Source organism: Artibeus jamaicensis, unplaced genomic scaffold (genome assembly GCF_021234435.1).
Source record: "Artibeus jamaicensis isolate MK-2021 breed Jamaican fruit bat unplaced genomic scaffold, CSHL_Jam_final contig_923, whole genome shotgun sequence".
In the NCBI taxonomy this organism is placed as follows: Eukaryota; Metazoa; Chordata; class Mammalia; order Chiroptera; family Phyllostomidae; genus Artibeus; species Artibeus jamaicensis.
In genome coordinates this window covers 14,798,100-14,818,801 of record NW_026522014.1, presented here as the reverse complement: position 1 = coordinate 14,818,801, position 20,702 = coordinate 14,798,100, and the positions used below count along the sequence as shown (strand labels likewise).

Sequence of the window (20,702 nt, the reverse complement as noted above, 5' to 3'; positions counted from 1 at the left end):
TGTTTTCTGAAAATATTTAATCTAGTATCCCTAAACAAAGAGATGAGTATTTTGTTTCCTACAAAAATCCATAGGGCTGCAGACTTACAGAATAAAAGCATCATAAATGACTATTGAATGTCAAAGTTATCCTTTGTTACAAATTCCATACTTGATATTTCATGAATCAGTTCATGGCCTGTTCATTAGTCTTCGTACACTTTCTCTCTTAAACACATACAAAATCTGGTCTCGTGCATATGCCCGGGGTACCTACTAGAGTTTCAAATACTATAACCAATTGCTTCTTCAAATATTGTATAAAAGATAGTTTTTATCCCCTCCTCCCCAACTGCATTCTCTCCTTCTGTGTATTTTTCATTGTCTAATGACCTGTGCTCCTCAGAACCTGCTGATAAAGAAATGGTGGTGAAAATGGGAAGGGGGCAGGCATCCCAGCAGGCTTTGCTCCTTTCTTTTGGTCAGATGGAAAGAAAGTGAATTGTCAGGTGGGAGTCCTGAGTTCTGGGTTCTGACTCTCCTGTGCCCTTCATGTGCCCAGAGTCAGCTACGAGACACCTGCCTGGGCCGCTGCTGCTTCACACACAACTCTAAGGAGGTATGACCAAATTAGTTCAAACCCCCCTTTAGCCCTAAAATAATAAGATTCTATGTGAAATAACCTTAAACACAATAAAAACTCAATAAAATGCCCCTTATTTTGACTTATAGTTTTGCCTTAGGCAAGCAAATACAATGATGGAAGTGATACGTTAACTATGGCTGAGGCACAAGAGATCTGACTATGAGGGTTTTCATAAGGACCCTATTTTTTGAAGCCTATTTTTATAAACTTAATTATAACTGAAAAGTAGGAGTAATTTTTAATTCTCAGATTGTGACAACTAAAATAATGAACAATTTTCCCAATTAAAAAATTTAATGTATGAATGTATTTTCATACATTTTTTTAATGTATGAAAGTATCACTATTGTTTCTCAGGTAAACATCAGTAGAGTTCTATCTCCAAATAGTTGACTCCAGTGACCTGTCTGTCTCTACTTCATTTATCTTACAATGTTGAAACTTTGTAAACTTCCGTTGAGTTTCTATGGCAGTGATTTTTAACACTAGCTATACCTTGGAATCAGCTAGGGAAATTTCAACAGTACAGATTCCTGGGTCCTACCTAGAGCTTCTGATTAACTTTGGCTGCAGCCTGGGCATTCAGGTACTTAGAACCATCCCATGGATTTTAATGAGAAGCCTAGTTGGAGAACCACGTGTTCAGAGAGACCTATCCATTTTTCCTGTTCATAAGTGAATTCAAGATACTGACTCAGTACTGACTGACAGACATTTGGGTCTAATGAGCAATTAATATAAATGGTCAGCAAAGAAACTTTTGAGGTAAAAAAAATCTATCTGATCTTCAAAATGATAAGTGCTTTCTACTTGCCTGTAACACTGCTTGATTCAGTCATTACAACTTAATTTAAAAATATTTCAGGGAGTAGAGCAATTTCAAAAGCACTTCAGGTAAACAGCAAATTCCTCTTCGTCTGAAGAGGAATAAAAGTCTGAGTTCTAAAAGCATTTGTACTATATATTTTTTAAAAATTTTATTTCCATCCATTTCAAATCATTAGGCTCATCAGAAAGTTTTAAAAAAGATTTCCTTTATAACTCCCCCATTTGCACAATTTCTATCTCCACTGAATTTCCTGCATTGTAATTATTTTTAAACACAATTTTAAGTGAATATTTTAATGGTTTGAGTCAAAGCACTGTTCCTTAAATATAACAATCATGTATAAAACAAATTGTCACAGCAAATATTTTGTGTTACTTTAACACTACAGTTTCCAGATGGTAGAGAAACATAACTGTTTTCATTAATAAATATTTGGTTAATGAGTGGCAGTTAAAAAAAAACTCGCATCACTTTCCAAATTATTCAGAAGAGTAGTGTTGTCTTACTTCCTTTCATTGGCCATTTGCCGTATCAATTCTTCCTCTTTTGAAGAAATGAAAATTAAACAAGATTCCAAATCATCTTAATTCTGATTATAGGCTGCAGAAGCATTTTAATGTATTATATGCGTGGGTCCACTCCACTGTGACCTATAAATCTCTCTCAGAACAATGCCAGTGCACGCTGGTTTACCCATCCCATCTGCATTATTCATACCGCTTCCTAAGCTTGCTGTATCTTTAGAAACAGTTCACAAGACTCCCTGTTTGAGTTCTTTTTATTGCTTTGCAGTTAGATTCTAAAACACAAAAACACATTTTTTTGCCAACTAAACAAAACAGTAAGCTGTTGTGTGCTGCCATCTAGTTAGATTATGCTATAAAACAAATGTTTAATTGAATTTCCATTAACCTGCAGCATTCAGTGCTCTGTACCATTGATGTCAGAAAACATGCACATTCCAAAAACTGTTTCTCCAAAGGGTATTGTATTTCTTTATTTAGATTTGCAAAAGGTATTTTAATATCACCTATGTGTGTGCAGGAAAGTGTGCTGGAGACTCCAGCCCTGAGACCCTTGGTATCTTAAGATTTTACACAAAACCTGCTCTCCTCTTTTCTCACTGGAACTGTGGGGAAGTCCCTGAGGGACAACAGTAGTCTGGTTTTGTGACACAGAATTGTTTTATGAGTACTTTGAGTTGGCACTTGAACATAAGAGTTAAAACACTGCAGCACAGTATGTTGCTTATGCTTTTTTTTTACTTAGAAATTAAGCAAAGCAAAGTTTTTCAGCCCTAGTCACAAAGAAGCAATGTGAATTCCACATAAAGTGTAGTCCAACAAAAGCATTATAAAATGTTATTATTCTCAAAACAAATGTGAGAGCAAGCGAATGTGGGTGGCTTGGTGGGGCTGAGAGTCATGAGCACTTTCGGAAAAACAACTGCAAGTGCATTTCTAACAGATGATGGGTCAGTCTGCAACGTTTCAAGCACAGAAGAGTGCATTCTTTTCTGCAGGGGCACTCACACTTGAGAAACCTAGTACTTAGTCAAACAGCCTGTTCTTCAAGAGGAGAGTAAATGACCCCTCCAGATCTATTTTTTACGGTGACAAGAAAACTGCTGGCTTTGCCTTTCCTCGTAACCAAATCATTAAACTAAGTATGGATGGCTCAAGAGGGGAAAAATGGAATGATATTGGCATAAAGGACTACTAAGCATCTCAATTTTTTAAAAGCAGCACCATGTCATGCCAAAGGAAGTTAATCCTCACAACTACTACAATCTAACATAATGAGGACTCATGTTTGCTCTGGCTAATAAGCAGGACTAGTGAGCACAGCTGATTTACACTACCATTTACCAACTAAAAGCAATGTGTTTACTAAAACAGTCTAAAAAATTTGTCTACATTTAACCAAAGAAAGTGTTATATTCTAAATGAACTCCTTAGTCATCTAATTTTATAAAATATGAAGCTGGAGGAGATCCTGGAAAATCCATCTTAATAGCCTCATCTTACACATGGGAAAAACAAAGATCAGTAGGGTTAAATGATTTGACCAAAGTACAGATAATTAATGGCAGGACAAAGGTCAACTCCAATGTGAAAAAGTAACCCTTGAAGAATCCCGTGTGGTTAATTTTCTGCACTACTAAATGAAATGACACGATACATAAGTTTGATTTGTGGGTAAGACTACTGTTCTGAAGCAACTGAGCCCTTTCAATGTTTTCAAATTGTCATCTTTTCCATCATCACTGTTTAACTGCAAAGCTGTCTACTCTTGTTGATTGAGGAAAGCTGTCTCTTCTCTGTATTCCAGCAGAACTGAAGCTCTGTACATGAATGAAAGCCACTTACCTGGCCACAGGTTTCTGCTTGCTGGCCAGATATGTCCCCAGAGGTCTGTCAACTCCTTATGTCAAAGCACAGTTTGATCCCTGACTACACAGACAATGGCAAGAAAATGTGTTCAAAGATGGCAAACTGCTGTCTGGATTTTGAGAAACAATACATGACCCAACTTGGATGTGTTATATCCTACCTGATTCTACCCCTTTCTGTAAAATCTAATAGAACGATTGAGTTGAATTCTTATTTTCATGACCAAGAGAGGAATTTTTCCATATCAGTTAAGAGAGAGTGATAACTTAGACACCAGGGCTGGTGCTTAAGTCCCTAGAGTCCTGTGCACACAGATTTTGCCTTCTCGGGAATGCTTGCTACAGACCAAACCAAGGAACAGGGCTGTAGTTTAACTTCCCCATAGTCTTACAAACAGGGCTGGACTTTAACTTCCCAATAGTCTTACCTAGGCAATTTTAAAAGGCAGACCTGATTCTCCTTAAGACCCTGGGCCATCATGGTAAATATTCATTCACATTCAAGCTGGAACCTAACTTCTTCTCTTGGACTGAAAACGTCAAGTTCGATTAGAAGATACTGTCATTGGCCTTGATTCCTTTAAAAGGCTCATAAACATTAACCAGGGAGCTCTTAAGCATAAGAAACTTCTTTGCTTTTTAACCAGATAACTCATTCCCCTGTACCTGATCACTTGTCATTCATGGTGTACTTTCCTTCTGGCTTTTCAGCAACTGATTATAATGAGTTTTGGTGAATTGTTGAAAGGTTTGTTATATGTTTCTGTCGTTGTTTGGTTTTTTTTTTCCTCCAGAGCATTGATATTTTCAAAATAATTTGGCTTGAGATAGAAAGGTTAGATCCTTGCAGGAGAGTTTAATAATATATTAATGAATGTGTACATTAAAATCAAGGTGTTAAGCCAAAACTTTACAAGAAAATCCACAATAAACATGTACCAATTATTTCAACTGTGTTTACTGGGGAAAGTACTGGCTAAGGTAATAGACTCACTATTTCTGAATGAGCTAAACTGGGCTGCAACAATCTATGTATGTTCCCTTTTCATTTGATTTCCTTCTCTACTCTCACGTAGAAATATGAAGAAGAAGTCATGTTTCTTTTGGTTCTATGTTTTAGACCTTTGGGTACTATGTTTTATCTTACATGGAAGCTGAAAGTATCTATAAAAGCATTACATTTGTGCAGCTAATGATCATTTCCAAAAAGTCTACTCTATATTTCTTCTAAAATCATTCACAGAGGTAACATGACATTACATTCCTAGATGTCTTAAAGTTAATAGTTTTTTAGTGGTTTTAGAAATTCCATCTTATGCTTGGGATTAGGTCAACATAAAGTCACAGATATTTTAAATATAGGAGCAAATAAATACATATGGGCAACAACTTCATCACTTAAGAAAGCAAACACCTAGTGAACTGCTCCCAAACCAAACTATGTTAAGAAAAAGTGTGTTCTGTTTGCGTTATTGAGAAGTTTTGGATCAGACTTTTGTGCTTGTCTCTTTTAAGATCTGGCCCATGGACATGGACAATGGTGTGGGGAATGCACTGTGGGTGTAGGGAGTAGATGGGATAGAGGAGGGCCAGGGGGGAAACTGGGACAACAAGAATAAAAACGATTAAATCTGCTGATCTGGGCTTTCAAGTGCATTATTTGTTAATTATGTCGCTGTTTCACAGAGAGACTCTGATCTAGCTTTCTGGGCTGGGGCTAGACTCACCCATTCTCGTCAACCCACAAAGCTTCTGATGTTTCACCCTGAGTGTGCTATCCCATCAGTCAGTGTGATGTCTAAATTAACTTTGTGGCTTTAAATAATACACGAGTAAAATAACGTGAAGTATGAGGAACTGAAGAGGATGACTGGTCAGACAGGGATGGTAACAGGTTTTTGAGGTCAGTGGGGACCACATTACATTCCGTATATTTCTGCACTTTGCTCTGTTCAGAAACAGTGTTGCTCCAGACAGAAGATTTAAGGAATACCACGATCTAATAATGCACTTGGATGCTGTGATCAGACATTACTAATTTGGAATGGTTGGGGTAAGGCTCCAGGAATGAATAAAGACCTGAAAGGGAAAAAACAGCAGCAATGCCTGAGCTGGCAAAAGTACAGAAAGACTGCCAAGCTGGAAACCATTTAGAGTAGGTGCGGAAGTGGGGTGGGGATGTCCACGTGAAGGAAGGTCCATTAAGACCAGTCGACCCCACACGGGTCCCCTTGCTGGTTTATGTACTCCACATAAGATTGTGTAGACAGTCTCCAAACTGCATCATCAAAACCATGAAAACTTTATCAGTAATTCTAAAATGTACCAAAGAGTATAAAAATCTTCTATCATACAATGTGGATGCTGTCAGCAAAAGATGAGTACTACATTTTGCTTAGGGAAGAATCAGAGAAATGAACCTAGTTCAAATTTCTTCACTTTGGATTTTGAGGTAAAGAATACATTTAGTCAAAAGCACTTAAAATATGAAAAACATTTGCTAATTCTATTATAAATATACAATAAAACTTGCAAAACTAAGTCTGGACACAATGCACTGGTGTGTTCCTTCACACTCCCAGTTGCTGAATGACCCATAGACATTATCTATGAGTTGATGTAAAGAAAATAACCATTTACTTTCCCTGCAAGATATTATTCATCTTCAAAATAGGAAATCAATAAAAATAATTTATTATTAAAATGAATGCCCTGAATGAATGACTGTATCTTCAAAAGTCAGTTATTTTTACCATCTTGCAGAGAAGGATAAGACTGATGTAATTCACACTATCAAATACAAACAAGTGCAGCTAACTCTGAAAAACACTGTCCATTTTGGCATTGCTATTTCAACTGAAATATTTTACAGCTTCATGTTAAACTGAATTGGCTATGTTCAAAAATTTTCTTGATTTCATTTTGGGTTGCCAAAAATTAACTCAAAATTAGTCAAAAAGATCGAGTCTGTATTGAAGTATAGTGAACTCAATATGGTCTCAATGTATCGGTTTCCTCGTGATTTAACTATAATCAAAATATTACCCATTTAATTTCTTCCCAAACTTGAAAATTGTAGTTTTTTGAAATTGTTAATCAGTTTTACTTTTAACCTTTCAAAGCCTAAAGAAACAGATTTTTCTAAATAACCAACAGAACTCATCGGGAATCTAAAGAAGTGAGTCTAAAGAAGTACTGATAAAAGTATTCACACATCTGCTATAAAAATATAAACACAATAGCGATTTCAATAAAAAGAACTGACTTTTCATGGTAAGAGGATAATTAATCTTTTAAATATATTCATTTCCATGAGACAAAACTGACCCATTTCTGAGTTCAGTATAACTTACAACAAGAAATAACAACTACTTAGCACTTAAAAGTTTGCAAAGAGCTTCTCAGACAATTAACTCAATAAAAGATACCTATTTAGAAATAGCAATGTCAGCATGCATACAGAAAAAAATGCTGCAATAATGGCACTCACACACATCAGGCAGCTGCTCAGTCTGTCAACACTGATTGAGAACTTACTGTGTGCCCAACCCAGTTGGGTAGGTCACGGGCTCTACGATACTTGTGCTGACGATGGTTCCTGCATCATGGTGTTGGGACTACGGAGTTAAAATTTTTCTACAACTGCTCCAATGAATACTGGCCTCTTTACATGATTTATTTAAGTAAGTAAAAGAGTGTGGCCAATTCAGGATTACCTCACATTTATTTAGCAGCCCGGTTTCTTGCAGCCGTGACCAGATGCTCTGTATCCGCCCAGCGTGCTCGGGGTGGGTGGTGGAACTGCCACAAACGCACTGGTGTTTCAGCATCAGAGGATCATAGGCAATTCCTTCGGGACAAAGAAAAAGCGCAAGATTGAGTGATGATACACGTTAGATGACAAGATGATTACTCAGCAAAGGCATTCTTTTTAAAACAAGTTTACAAACACAGAAATAATACATAACCACAAACTCCCAGGAGCACACAGGAGCTATTATATCATCCAGTGTATCTGGATAAACAGGCAAAAAGAGTCAACCCCTGGCTTGATCAATACTCAGGCCCTGGCTTAGTAAATCTGTAAAGTGCACGAAGGAGATAATATTTTTTTAAATATTTTTAAACTTTAGGTAAAAAAAAAAACCAATTTTACCAGTATATTAAATCATTTTGAAGTAGTTTTAGACAGATAATTCAATTCAGTAGAGGTTAAAATTTTATCACTGAAGCCATAAAATGAGCTGGTTCTTTAAATAGTGTATTTATCTCATGACTAGTTCTAGCCTCACTTTAGATCTGTTTACATTTTTATAATAAAGTAGAAGGTTTTCCAACTGCTTTCCTGTTCTGCTTAGCAATTCCTTCGGCACTGGGCAGAAAGTTTCTCCTTTACTTTTTTCATAATTTATGCCCATCTGTAAGCAATGTGGGTGTTGTAGGTCTTATAATGTTATGCGACAATAAAAGTATTTCTTTAAAAAAATGAATAAGTCTATTGGTATCACTTTAGTAGAAATTAGAGATACTTAATGAAGAAAATCTGCTTTTAAATTACCACAAGTTAACATATTTCATATTTTAGTTAGACCATATGATGGGAAAGTTATAAAAATCTGATGAACTGGTAAGAGATACATAAAATAGGACTTATTAAAGAAACAAATTATATAATAATTATAGCTGGTTAATTTTGAAAAGATTTGTACCCTTAAACCAATTTCTTGGGGGGAACACATGGTACTTACAAAATTGCCTAACATAAGAAATTATTTAAACAATATTCCAATAAATTACCATGAAAATACATTTTCTGGGGACATGAAGTGAGAGCAGAAGAATCCATGTTAATATATTAAAAAGCAAAAATAAGTACCTATTCAAGAACAGATAAGTATCAACTACTTGTGTTATAAAGTTTGATTAATTAATGTTTTTTATTCTCTTGATTTAGATTGTCATATTAGAATAATGTTACTCAAAAATAGAAAATATTTGTTCCTCAGTATACTAATATTATGCAGAAGATTGACATAAATGTTTTAAACCATGTGGTAAAAATTATGTCTACAAAATATATTGGCTTGGCTAAAAAGTCCATTACATTTTTTTCCATATAATGTCTGTGGTAGTGCTTAGTTGTCTTTAACTTCATTTGAAACAATTTTGTTAGATTGTATTGTGACAGCTGTCATATTAGCATGCATTAAAAAATTATCAAAATTGGTGAATTTTTGTGCAGCCAGCTTAATATCGAAGGTGGAAGAAGATACGCAACATTTTTGGCATATTATGCTTTATTATTTCAAGAAAGGTAAAAACTCAATTGAATCACAAAAAATGACTTGTGCAGCACGTGGAGAAGGTGCTGTGACTGATCAAATGTGTCAAAAGTTGTTTGCAAAGTTTCTTGGTACTATTGACATTCTGGCCAAATAATTCTTTACCATTGAGTCTGCCTTATGCATTGGAAGGCGTTTAGCAGCACCCTTGGCCTCTACCCACTAGAAGCCACTGGTGGGAGATAGCTGACATACCCAAAATATCCAAATCAAGAAAGCTATTGGTGAAAATGAAAAACATGTCTTTTATTTCACAGAAAAAAAAATAATGGACTTTTTTGGCCAACCCAATATATCATTTTGCTGGTCCAAATGACATCCATTCTTAAGACTCAGATGGCTTCAAAATCTATTCCTAGATGCCTGGTTCTCAAATTTTTATCTTTAGTGCTATCTCTCTTTTGAGCAGTACACTTGCACACTTGTCTATGGAATTGGCCATTCAAACCCTCCACTTGGATGCCTTAGATTCAAGTTCATGATCTTAAACTGCACATAGCATTTCTCATCTCAGGAAAGGACATGGTGATCCACCATTGCTCCTGTAAGAAATCTGAGTGACCCCATGACACTCCCTATCCAGTTTTGAATTACTTCTTATCTCCAATGCCAAAACCATAAACAATCCAAGGTACTATTGTCTCTATTTTGGGCTCCTGAACTAGCCCTGTAATTGGCTACCTGACTTTCACTCTATTCCATTTGCCACTTAACAATAGCTACTTGTGCTGAAATCCTTTGACACTCCCCTGATGGGATTAAGTTTTCTCAAGGTCAGCACAGATATAGGCCCCTTCTCTTCCCTCCAGCTTCATCTAATTTACACCTCCCTCCTAATCTCTGTTTCTCCCACAAAAGCCTGCCATCTATTCACAGGTCCACAATCATTACCAGCCTTGAGATCTTTATACACACCGTCTCACCTATGCCAAAAGTCTTCTTTCTGGCCCTCATTTGCCTGATTCCTACTCATTCTTCAAGGCTGTTTCAATGTCACTTCCTCAACAAAGCATTCAGTAAATTAGGTCTCCTAGTACATGTACTCATAGAATCTTCAAGGTCTTCAGAGCATTTATCACAATTATTTAATTGTTACATAATCTTGTTAGTTGTATATTTCTTCCTCTGGTAAGATCTATGAAAACACAGACTAGAAGGTGTCTTATTTACCTCTGAACTCTTAGCATCTGCAAACATGCTTGGAATATAGTAGGTCCTCAAAAGTATTTTTAATGAATAAATGAAAAACACAAATACAGGGTAGGTAAAAGGAGGTTTATAGTTCTGAGTATGCAAAACACAGAGTTTATTCTCATTATTATTGATTAATTATTGTATTATTGTTCATACAAACAATATAAACCTACTTTCTCCCCATGCTGTAAATGAATAGATTTGAGAAGTAGGTTGGGCATCTCCCTTACAAAGCCTCTCTTGACGAGCCTAACTGGTAGGTCTCTTGGATTCCTGAAGCTCTTGTAGCCTTATTTCTTTAGTATACTACCTTTCATTTTCTGTCTCATCTTTCCACTGGCAAGTGTCTCTGATACAGGCATTCATTTTACTCAGCTTTATATTTCTACATGGAATTTTGCACAAAAAGTAAATAAGTATTTTAAAATAAAGTCCAACTGAAGACATGAAGGCAAAAAGCTGGCAGTCCTCTAAAGTAATATTGCAAAATGTAAAGATATATAGGACGTGTCTTCACAATTCAGATACATCTAGTATTTATGGGTTGCTATTATATAACAGAAATGGTTTAGCATATTATGAACCACAGTTTCATAATACACAAAGTAAAAAATATATATATTAATGATAGATGGAAATAAAAATATAGTATCTCCCTCATTTTAAAAACACATTCTTCAAAAGTAAAGATTCTAATCATTAAGTTGCTTAATTTTTTTCATTATTTCATCTCTTGACATATCTAACTTCACCTCCACAGTAATTGTTCCTCTTTTAACATTCTCTCTATAAACCACTGCCAAAAAAATTATGAAACAGGTTATAGTAGCTGGAAGTTATTGCCAAGTATCTGGAGATTATAACACAAAGACCAGGAGCTCTTGGAAAGACATTTGAATTTAAGGGAAAATAAATAAAGCCTGGAACCCTAAACCTCCACTTATTCATCTTAATGATGTACCAATGAGGTGTTAACAGGTAGACTGCAAGGTGAGACTTAAACCTCATCCTTCATCTCCATTCTTTTCCTCTTTCTTTTTTCTTTTCTTCTCTTTTTTTCTTTTCAGAAACAAAGAATTATAGGGTGAGAAACAATTCTGCTCTTCTCTTTGGGATTCATATGGAATTCTACTTTTCTTTGACCTTTTCTGCCCCCTGGTTACCTCTTGCAACATAAACCCATGGATCCATCTCTGCCTTGATCAAGGGATGAGTTAGAATTTGGATTTGGGGCAATGCACAAGAGTCCTAAAGTCTTTGCCTGTATTTTATAAACCCTACTACTTTATTTTCTACAAAAAAAAAAACCCTCAAAAATATCTGATACATGTTTTAGATGTTGTGCTTTTTCCCACCTTTAGTTATATTAAATAAGCATTTGGAGTACCTAAATTGTTTTAAGGGCTTTCACAAAAGTTGGTTTAGTTGAGCACCACAATTCTATTCTGCATTAGACACTGACTAAAGAGATAATATTACAAAGAAAAAAGAATTTACTCACAGATTATATAAAGTAACCTAGTGCTGGGGTAAAAGAAGGCTTTAAGTCATACTAGGTAATAGGAAAGATAGAGTCAATCAAGTTTATTGCCATTAAATTCTTATTTCAATCAACCCCATTTGGTATAAACAAGACACATGTATCATCTACTGTCAGCATCGTATTGTGAAGCCATGGCCAAGCCTCATCTCTGTTAAAAATAGTTAGAAGAGATGACTAACACAGAATACACTGTCCTTCCCATACTTATCAGAACACATAAAAATACCATACCTTAGCTTCAAACAGAATGGAAAAAATCTCTTAAATTGAATATTATCACTCAAATTCCAATACAACCTAAAATCCATTTGAAAATGTGGCAACCTGACTCCAAAACACACAGTCTTCATTGTCACTACAGCAGCTGAAAGATGATGTGCTCTTCTTGTGCATCCAGGAAATACCTTAATCCAGGATCTCTGCAGAGCCACCAGGTGGTAGCTACACCTTAGCCTCTGTTTCCTGGTCTGTTCAAGTCCTCACAGAAGTGAACTAAATACTTCATCTTTCAACAAGTGGCTGAACTCAGACATTTTCCCTGTGGAACACTGCTTTGCTCTTTACAAAAAGGGGTTGGTGTGGCTACTAAGAGTGGGATGCTGAGAAGCCACATGGAGGGCAAAGGTTTGAATGGTGTACCTTGAAAACTATGTGACTTTAGGACTTCTGATCAAGATGGAGGCATAGGTAGATATGCTTTGCTTCCTTGCACAAACAAAAGAAGGACAACAACAAATTTCAAAACAAAACAAAAAAAAAACAGAACTGCCAGAAAATCAAACTGTATGGAAGTCCAACAACCAAGGAGTTAAAAAAGAAACATTCATCCAAACCAATAGGAAGGGTGCAGACAGGCAGCTGGGGAAAAGACAACGCGTGGCAAGGTGGTAGCTGGCAGACCAGGTGGTCCCACATTCATGTGTGGATAAACCAAGAGGAACAACTGGGAAGCAAGACAGACCACACAACCTAGGGTTCCGGGCTAGGAAACTAAAGCCTTAAAACCTCTGGCTATAATAACCTTTGGTGTTTGTGGTGGTGGGAGAAATTGCCAGCCTCATAGAGAGTTTGTTGAAGAGGCACCCAGGGTCCCAAAACATACACAAGTCTACTCATCCAGGAATAAGCACCAGAAGGGCTCAATTTGCTTGTGGGTAGCAGGGGAAGTGACTGAAAGTGGGGCAAGAACTAAGCAAGTGGCATGTTTCCTCTCTGACCACTCCCCCACATATAGTGCCACAATGCAGTAAGTGGGTTGCCCTACCCTGGTGAATACTTAAGGTTCAGCCCCCTACAACATAGCAGGTGTGCGGAGACAAAGAAGTATGGCCAAAATGAATGAACAGATCAAAAGTCCAAAAATAAAACTAAGCAAAGAGGAGCTAGCCAATCTATTAGATGCAGAGTTGAAAACACTGGTAATTAGGATGCTCACAGAAATTAATGAATACAGATGCAAAATATCAGAAGAAGTGAAGGCTATGCAAAGTGAAATTATACACACACACACACACACACACACACACAGGAAAACAACAGTGAAAGGAAGGAAACTGGGACTCAGATCAATGACTTGGAGAAGAAGGAAGAAATAAACATTCGACTAGAACAAAACAAAGAAACAAGAATTCAGAAAAATGAGGAGAGGCTTAGGAACCTCTGGGACAATTTTAAACATTCGAACATCCAAATCATAGGGGTGCCCGAAGGAGAAAAGGAAGAATAAGAAATCAAAAACTTATTGGAAAAAAATAATGAAGGAAAACTTCCCCAATCTGGTGAAGGGAATAGAATTCCAGGAAGTCCAGGAAGCCCAGAGCATCCCAAAGAAATTGGATCTAAAGAGGAACACACCAAGACACACCGTAATTAAATTACCCAAGATTAAAGATAAGGAGAGAATCTTAAAAGCAGCAAGAGAAAAAGAGACAGTTACCTACAAAGGAGTTCCCATTAGACTATCAGCTAAGTTCTCAAAAGAAACCTTGAAGGTATGAAGGAACTGGAAAGTAGTACTCAAAGTCAAGAAGGCATGGACCTGCATCCAAGATTACTCTTCCCAGTGAAACTATCATTTAGAATGGAAGGGAAGACAAAATGTTTCCCAATAAGGTAAAGTTAAAGGAGTTTATCATCACCCAGCCCTTATTATATAAAATGTTAAAGGGACTTATCTATGAAAAAGAAGATCGAAACTATGAACAGTAAAATGACAACAAACTCACAACTATCAACAACTAAACCTAAGAAAACAGAAACAAACTAAGCAAACAACTAGAACAGAAACAGAATCACAGAAATGGAGATCACATGGAGGGTTATCAATGGGGAAGGAAGAGGGGAGGTTGGGGAAAAAGGTACAGGGAATAAGAAGCATAATTGATAGGCACAAAATGGACAGAGGAAGGTTAAGAACAGTATAGGAAATGGAGAAGCCAAAGAACTCATATGTACAACCCAGGGACATGAACTGAGGGGTGAATTCTAGGGAGGTACAGGGCAGGGGGCGAGAATAAAATGAGACAATTGCAATAGAATAATCAATAAAATATACATAAAAAGAAAAGTATGTGAGTTTAGTGTTAAATAATTTTTAGTTGTATCAAAAAGTATAGCTCTTACAGTATAGATTTAAGCAAATGCCTTTGCAACACTTTCTCTTCCTTACTTTTTAGTGTAACAACTATTGAGTGTGTGAGACTGTATCAATTTTTTCTGATAAATATCTTAAATATTCCCAATGAACATGACTGAATGTCACTTTTGATTTTTTAAGTGGATGTACAACAAATAGATATTAAAGAGTCAAAAGAAAGGAGCTTAATGCTGAAAAACATTTGTTTTCAAAAGTACTACAAATGAGGCCCTGGCTGGTGTAGCTCAGTGGATTGAGCGCGGGCCTGCGAACCAGACAATCGCGGTTCGATTCCCAGTCAGGGCACATGCCTGGGTTACAGGCCAGTTCCCAGCAGGGGACACACAAAAGGCAACCATACATTGATGTTTCTCTCCCTCTCTCCTTCCCTTCCCTTCTAAAGATAAATAAATAAAATCTTAAAAAAAAATAAATAAAGTACTACAAATGAAAGCCTTAAGAGTTCATCTCTAAAATCAAGATCAATAGAAACACTGAAATAAATTTTGAGATCATGTGGATTATAAGAGTCTGAAGACTATAGGGGAAATTATAAGTTTGGATTAAAGCCAAAAAATATGTGAGGGAGTGAAAACTGTGCATTTCATTTTCTTTGGATTTGGAAAAGTACAAATAAAAGTTTTTTATACATGTATCATATGTATAAAAATATTTTTATATACTTTATATATATTTGGGAAAGTACTAAGTAAAAGTACTTATAAACATATATATAAACATATATGTTTATATTAAGATATAATATATCTTAATATAAACATCTTAATATATCTTAATATGTTATATCTTAATATAAACATATACATAAACATATATATCTTAATATAAACATATATTTTATGTTTATATATAAATGTATTATATATTAAAATATATAAATATTAATATGTATTAAAATATATAAATATATTTTATATATAAAATTATATTTTATATGCAAACATAATAAACACATATATTATAATATACATATTACATATTATATGTATAATATACATGTGTATATTATATGTATAATACACATATACATGTATAATATACATATATTATGTATAATATACATAATATACACACATGTATAATAAACATATAATATATAACATATATTATATATTAAAATATATAAACTTATATTTTTATATATTCTGTCCAGAAAAAGTCCAGCCATTATTACTATAACAAGAATGGTCTGCACGACATCCATGTAACCTGGCAGCCAAGGAGAGTGGACTGGAATGCACATGTGTGAACAATGACGACTTCACTGTACTAGTTGGGGGGGTGGTAGACACCATTGAGTGAGCATGTGTACTGTGTAGCTGTCCCACTCAAAATGTCTGAGAAGAGTGCAAATATGCATCAAATTTTGTGTTAAGCTTTAACATTCCTCCACAGAGTCTTCTATTTGGATGATTCAGAAGGCTGCAGCTATGGGCAACTGTGATAGGCAGTTTCATCACAAAAACATGCCTGCTCGTGCATCATGTCTTGTGCCAAGATTTTTGGTGGAACATCAGATCACTCAGGTGACTCAGACCCCCTACAGCCCAGATTTGGCACCATGAGACTTCTGGCTTTTCCCAAAACTAAAATCACCTTTGAAAGAAAAGAGATTTCAGACTATCAATGAGATTCAGAAAAATAAGATGAGCCAGCTGATGGTGACTGGGAGGACTGTTGAGGTCCTGAGATGCCTACTTTGAAGGAGACTGAGGCATCGTTGTCCTGTGTGCAGTGCTTCTTGTATGTTGTATCCTCTTCAATAAAAGTATTTATTTTTCATAGTTCATGGCTAAATGCCTTCTGGAAAGACAGATATACATATATATATATATGGATATATATATTATACACTTTGTAGTTTGTTTGTTTGTTTGTTTATTTATTTATATCCTCACCTGAGGGCATTTTCATTTGCTTTTTGAGAAAGAAAGAGGAAGGGAGAGACAGAAACACCAATGTGAGAGGAGCATCGATTGGCCGCCTTCGTATGCACCCAGACTGGGTATCTGCTTGGTGGTCCGAGTATAATACACATCTGGATCGGGGGTTGCATGTGCCCAAGCTCAAATCAGGGATGAACCTACTACCTAGGAATGTGCCCCCACCAGGAATTGAATCCGAGATCCTTCAGTTATGGAAAAACACTCCAACCATGGCTCCGCAGCAGCCAGGGCTGAATGATTTTTTATTAAAAATTACCGAGCCTTTTCACTTTTAGAATTCAAGTGTTAGCATGTGACATTTTTAAGGTCAAATAAGACAATAGCCAGATTTTTCTCTACTACATTATATAACCTTGAAATAAGCTATTCTCTAATCAGAACAATAGTTAAAAAGTAACTTTTATTTTCAGAGTTTTTGGATTTGAACTAGTAAATTCATAACTGTTTATATCTGTATGTTATATACGTGCTATACAAATTAGTCAATGATTCAACTAGAATTTATTGCATGCCTACTAAGCACATAATCCTGTGTTTTTAAAGTATAGATTTATAAAGTTTCTTATTAAGCAAGAAATATGCCTCATTAAGTTATTTCCCTGCTTTTATTTGCAGTATAAATATTATTCTGATAAATACTAAGATGCTGACATTAGGAAAAAGAAACTAAGGATCTGAAATGATCAGTCCTTACACTGAATGATTAGGTGATGTTTAGGTCATGGTTATATTACTAGTACACTCTTTCACCTGGAATCCTCTAAGGCACAGGTGATGAACACAAGGCCTATACAGGCCCAATCTGGCCCTCCACCTTGTTTTATCTGGCCTGGCACCTTGTTTCTACCGGGTGGCAGCACTGACCTACTTGCCCCTGGTTAAGGAGCAGTTACATTTATACAGTTCAAAAATGACATCCAGCTCCTTGACTGCAACCACGAGGCTGATGTGGCCCCCAGTGAAAATGAGTTTGACACCCTTGCTAAGGTCTAAAGACTGTCCATTTGGCAATACTGTTTTCTCAGACTTCTAGGATCATTTTAATATTCAGAGATCTTTCTCCATCCATATTGAAGGAACATATAAAAAATAAGGAGACCAAAGCATCAGAAGCCACTACTCTTAACTGAGAAAAGAAACCCTATGGTCAGAATTGTAACAGTAGACAGCAGTAGACAATGAGTACATGGGAATGACACTACAAAAATTTATAGTTCAGCTCACTTTTAAAATAAGGAAATGATTTTGAGTGAATGGAATTGGCATTAGGATAGGATGGTTATGACTCTGTGTCCTCTAAAAAGCTAGATAAAAATCACTTTCAGGAAAAGAAATGGGAAGTACCAGTATTTAACTCTGAAAGGCCATGCTCAAAAGTGTTCCTGCAGAAAGCATTCCTCTACATCACATATTTGGCTTTGAACAAAAACTCTCTGAAGACCAGGGATAGAACCAGGCGTGACTGATCCAAGTGGCTGCCACTCACACTGCATTGCAGTCTTGGTCCATTTGGGACGCTGGGGCAGGTCCGCTCTGCTCCAAGAAATAAAGGAATCAGGGGCAGTGGCTAATGTGGTAAAAGAAATAAATCCAAACATACCCAGCCTGTGCTCTTACTATGGAATGCTGGCTTGTGGTCTAGCACATTATAAAAAGTAGCTCCTATATGCACTTTTAAAGATGTCTGTCAAAGTTAAATAACTCACCCATTTCATTCATTGATTTTCAAATAAAAGATGATATCAAGACTTGGTAATGTGATTTCAGAAAAAAGTACTTTAACTTTTCCAAGCACAAAGGGGTTGCATGAGGTCACAGAAGCCATAAAAAGAAACTTTGAATTCCAAAAAAGGCTTCAAAAAATAAATCAGATAACCTCTGAGAGCCTCTAGGGGAAGGTACATATGAATTCTCCTCTGGCTGCATCCACGCCCTGAGTCCCTCAGGGCTGCAATATCTTATTCGATCAGCCACAGTTGAGAGCCTGGAAAAAATGGGGTCCAACAAATAGAAAGGAACACAGCACAGTTCCTCTGTTGAGGGAATGACACCCCTTTTTGTGTGTGTGCTCCAGACTTGACCTTCCTCTGACATCGGAGTTATCTGGTTTGTTTTCCTGTGTAGCTAGATTCTGAAATATCAAACACAGCTGTAGGCAAAGGAACAGGTTGGTTACATAGCCCACCCAGAGGTGCGATAATAAACGGAAACAGAACTAGCTACGTAGAATTAAGTTCAGTTTGCTTGGCATTGTGTGTTGTGAGTCATTTCTATGGATAGTTAAAACAATTTTAAAAAAACAAACAAGAAACACAAACTGAGGGAGGGACCGCCTTTAGAGTCAAATGTAGCTGAGCATCATAAATTTCCTAGTGGCCAGGACTACTAGCGGGAAGAGATTGAGGAACACTGCTAAAAATATGTTGTAGGGATTTTTGTTTCCAGAGGGGACCATGCACCTGTTGATGTGTTTTCCAGGCCCCCGAATGATAACAATTTATGAGGCTATTAATACTAAGCCCAAGATTTATCAGATGTGCTATTTGTCTTGTGGCCAATATAACCTCATAAAATGTAGGTTGCATTGGGTTAAAATTGAGCGTTCTGCTAGTGGAGTTATTCGGAGCATTTAAATCGGTTAATCCTACAGGAACGGTACATTTAGCGTGCCTATTAGGGAGGGCCTTTAGGGATTCCTACCAGTTGCAGAGCCTGGCTGAAGGGGGCGGTCCATTGCTGGGTGAGGTAAAACGGAGGCAGCAGGGGAGGAATGAGTCCTGGAGACATGATGATGTTTCTCTAATCCATCCACGCCAACCACGGCCAGCTGAGCTTGGCGCACCGAGAGCGCATGCGTGTGCTGGGGGTCCAGGAAGGGCTGTTGCCAAGAGAAAAAGCACAGTAGAAAGAAATGTGAGACAAGCATTGAGGGAGACACTGAGAGCGACATGTCAACAAATTAAGTTCATCAGGTCAGCGACATAATAAACGGTGTGAAGGAAAAAGAAAAAAAAAATAGAGAAAGGGAGAGGAAAAAACAAGGTCCGGTCAATAAATCCATTCAACAGATGTTTTCACACTGACAGCCGGGCCTGTCTGCCTGGCTAAGGAGGAGTGATGGCAGGAGGCCTGTCAGTTTGAACTGATTGAAAGAAACAGACCTTTAACCCCAAGAGGAGCATCAACTTCGACTCATTTCCGACCTTGATACCAATGTTTTAAATACAGCCTCAGAGTTGCAGCAATGCAAAGTCGGAGAACAAGTCAACCCTTTTCTAACTGCCAATGAGCTGGATTCTGAAAATTCTACCTTCATTTTATTTCAGTGATATTGCTAATGAAATCTCTGAGATCCTAAAAATTACCAAATAAGGTCTATTTTGAAGCCTTTCAGTCTTCTTAATAATGATACATGACAAGGGAATTTTTGTAGGTTGTATGGTATCATCTCAATGCTACAAAAGTTATTAGTTTCTTCTCTAGAGTATTAAATATAATCTCAGTGATTTAACAATGCTATAATTTTTCATGCTTCTCAAGTTATCAAGGCAAAGAACCAGAGTCTGGGAGCCTCTGGAAGATTCACTTAGTCTATTCCTCTGTCGCCAGAAAAAGTGAATCACTAAAACACAGATAAGCAACTAATTTAACTATAAATACTACACAGTGAATATTTCCTTTCTAGCAGATAAGGAAACTGATACTTCAAAAGTTTAACAAAGTCTTTTAAATGCAAGTCTAATTCCTATAACTTAAAAACCTTACATGCCTTCCTGCTTTGATCTACCTGGCCGGCATTTATTTTTTCGAGACCTGATGCAAACATCGCCTCTCCTTGGTGAGGCCTTGCTTTCCACTTCCTGTTAGGTGAGGTGTTCCCCTACCACCCACGGCAGCCTCGGTGTGCTATACTCACCCCGCATTCTAGCACCAGGCTCAGGATGCCCTAAGTGTACCGGTTACGAAGTGGGAATGCTAACATAGCTACATACAACACAACTGTACTCAATGCATATCATCTGGTTTTATATCATTGTACAGTCCTCCATAGATGACTTAATGCTACATATAAACATGAGTTATGCCTATAAATATATATTTAGTTTTAAATCATAGGCAGAGATTTTCCGATTTAGAACACTATTAAGAATCATTTAAAAGTCACATTAAAACAG

The 20,702-nt window shown here is 36.7% G+C and overlaps 1 protein-coding gene across 2 annotated transcripts in view; it reads right to left on the bottom strand.

Annotated features, from left to right (window-relative positions):
* The window catches only part of HDAC9 (histone deacetylase 9), an 841,506-nt gene that overhangs the window by 235,213 nt on the left and 585,591 nt on the right, over positions 1-20,702 (bottom strand). For both annotated transcript variants that reach the window (XM_037163907.2, XM_053655071.1), the window contains exons 14-15: positions 19,228-19,405; positions 7,563-7,696 (exon numbers count right to left, since the gene is read on the bottom strand). In XM_037163907.2, the coding sequence (XP_037019802.2) occupies positions 7,563-7,696; positions 19,228-19,405 (312 nt within the window). The remainder of the gene's footprint in view (positions 1-7,562; positions 7,697-19,227; positions 19,406-20,702) is intronic.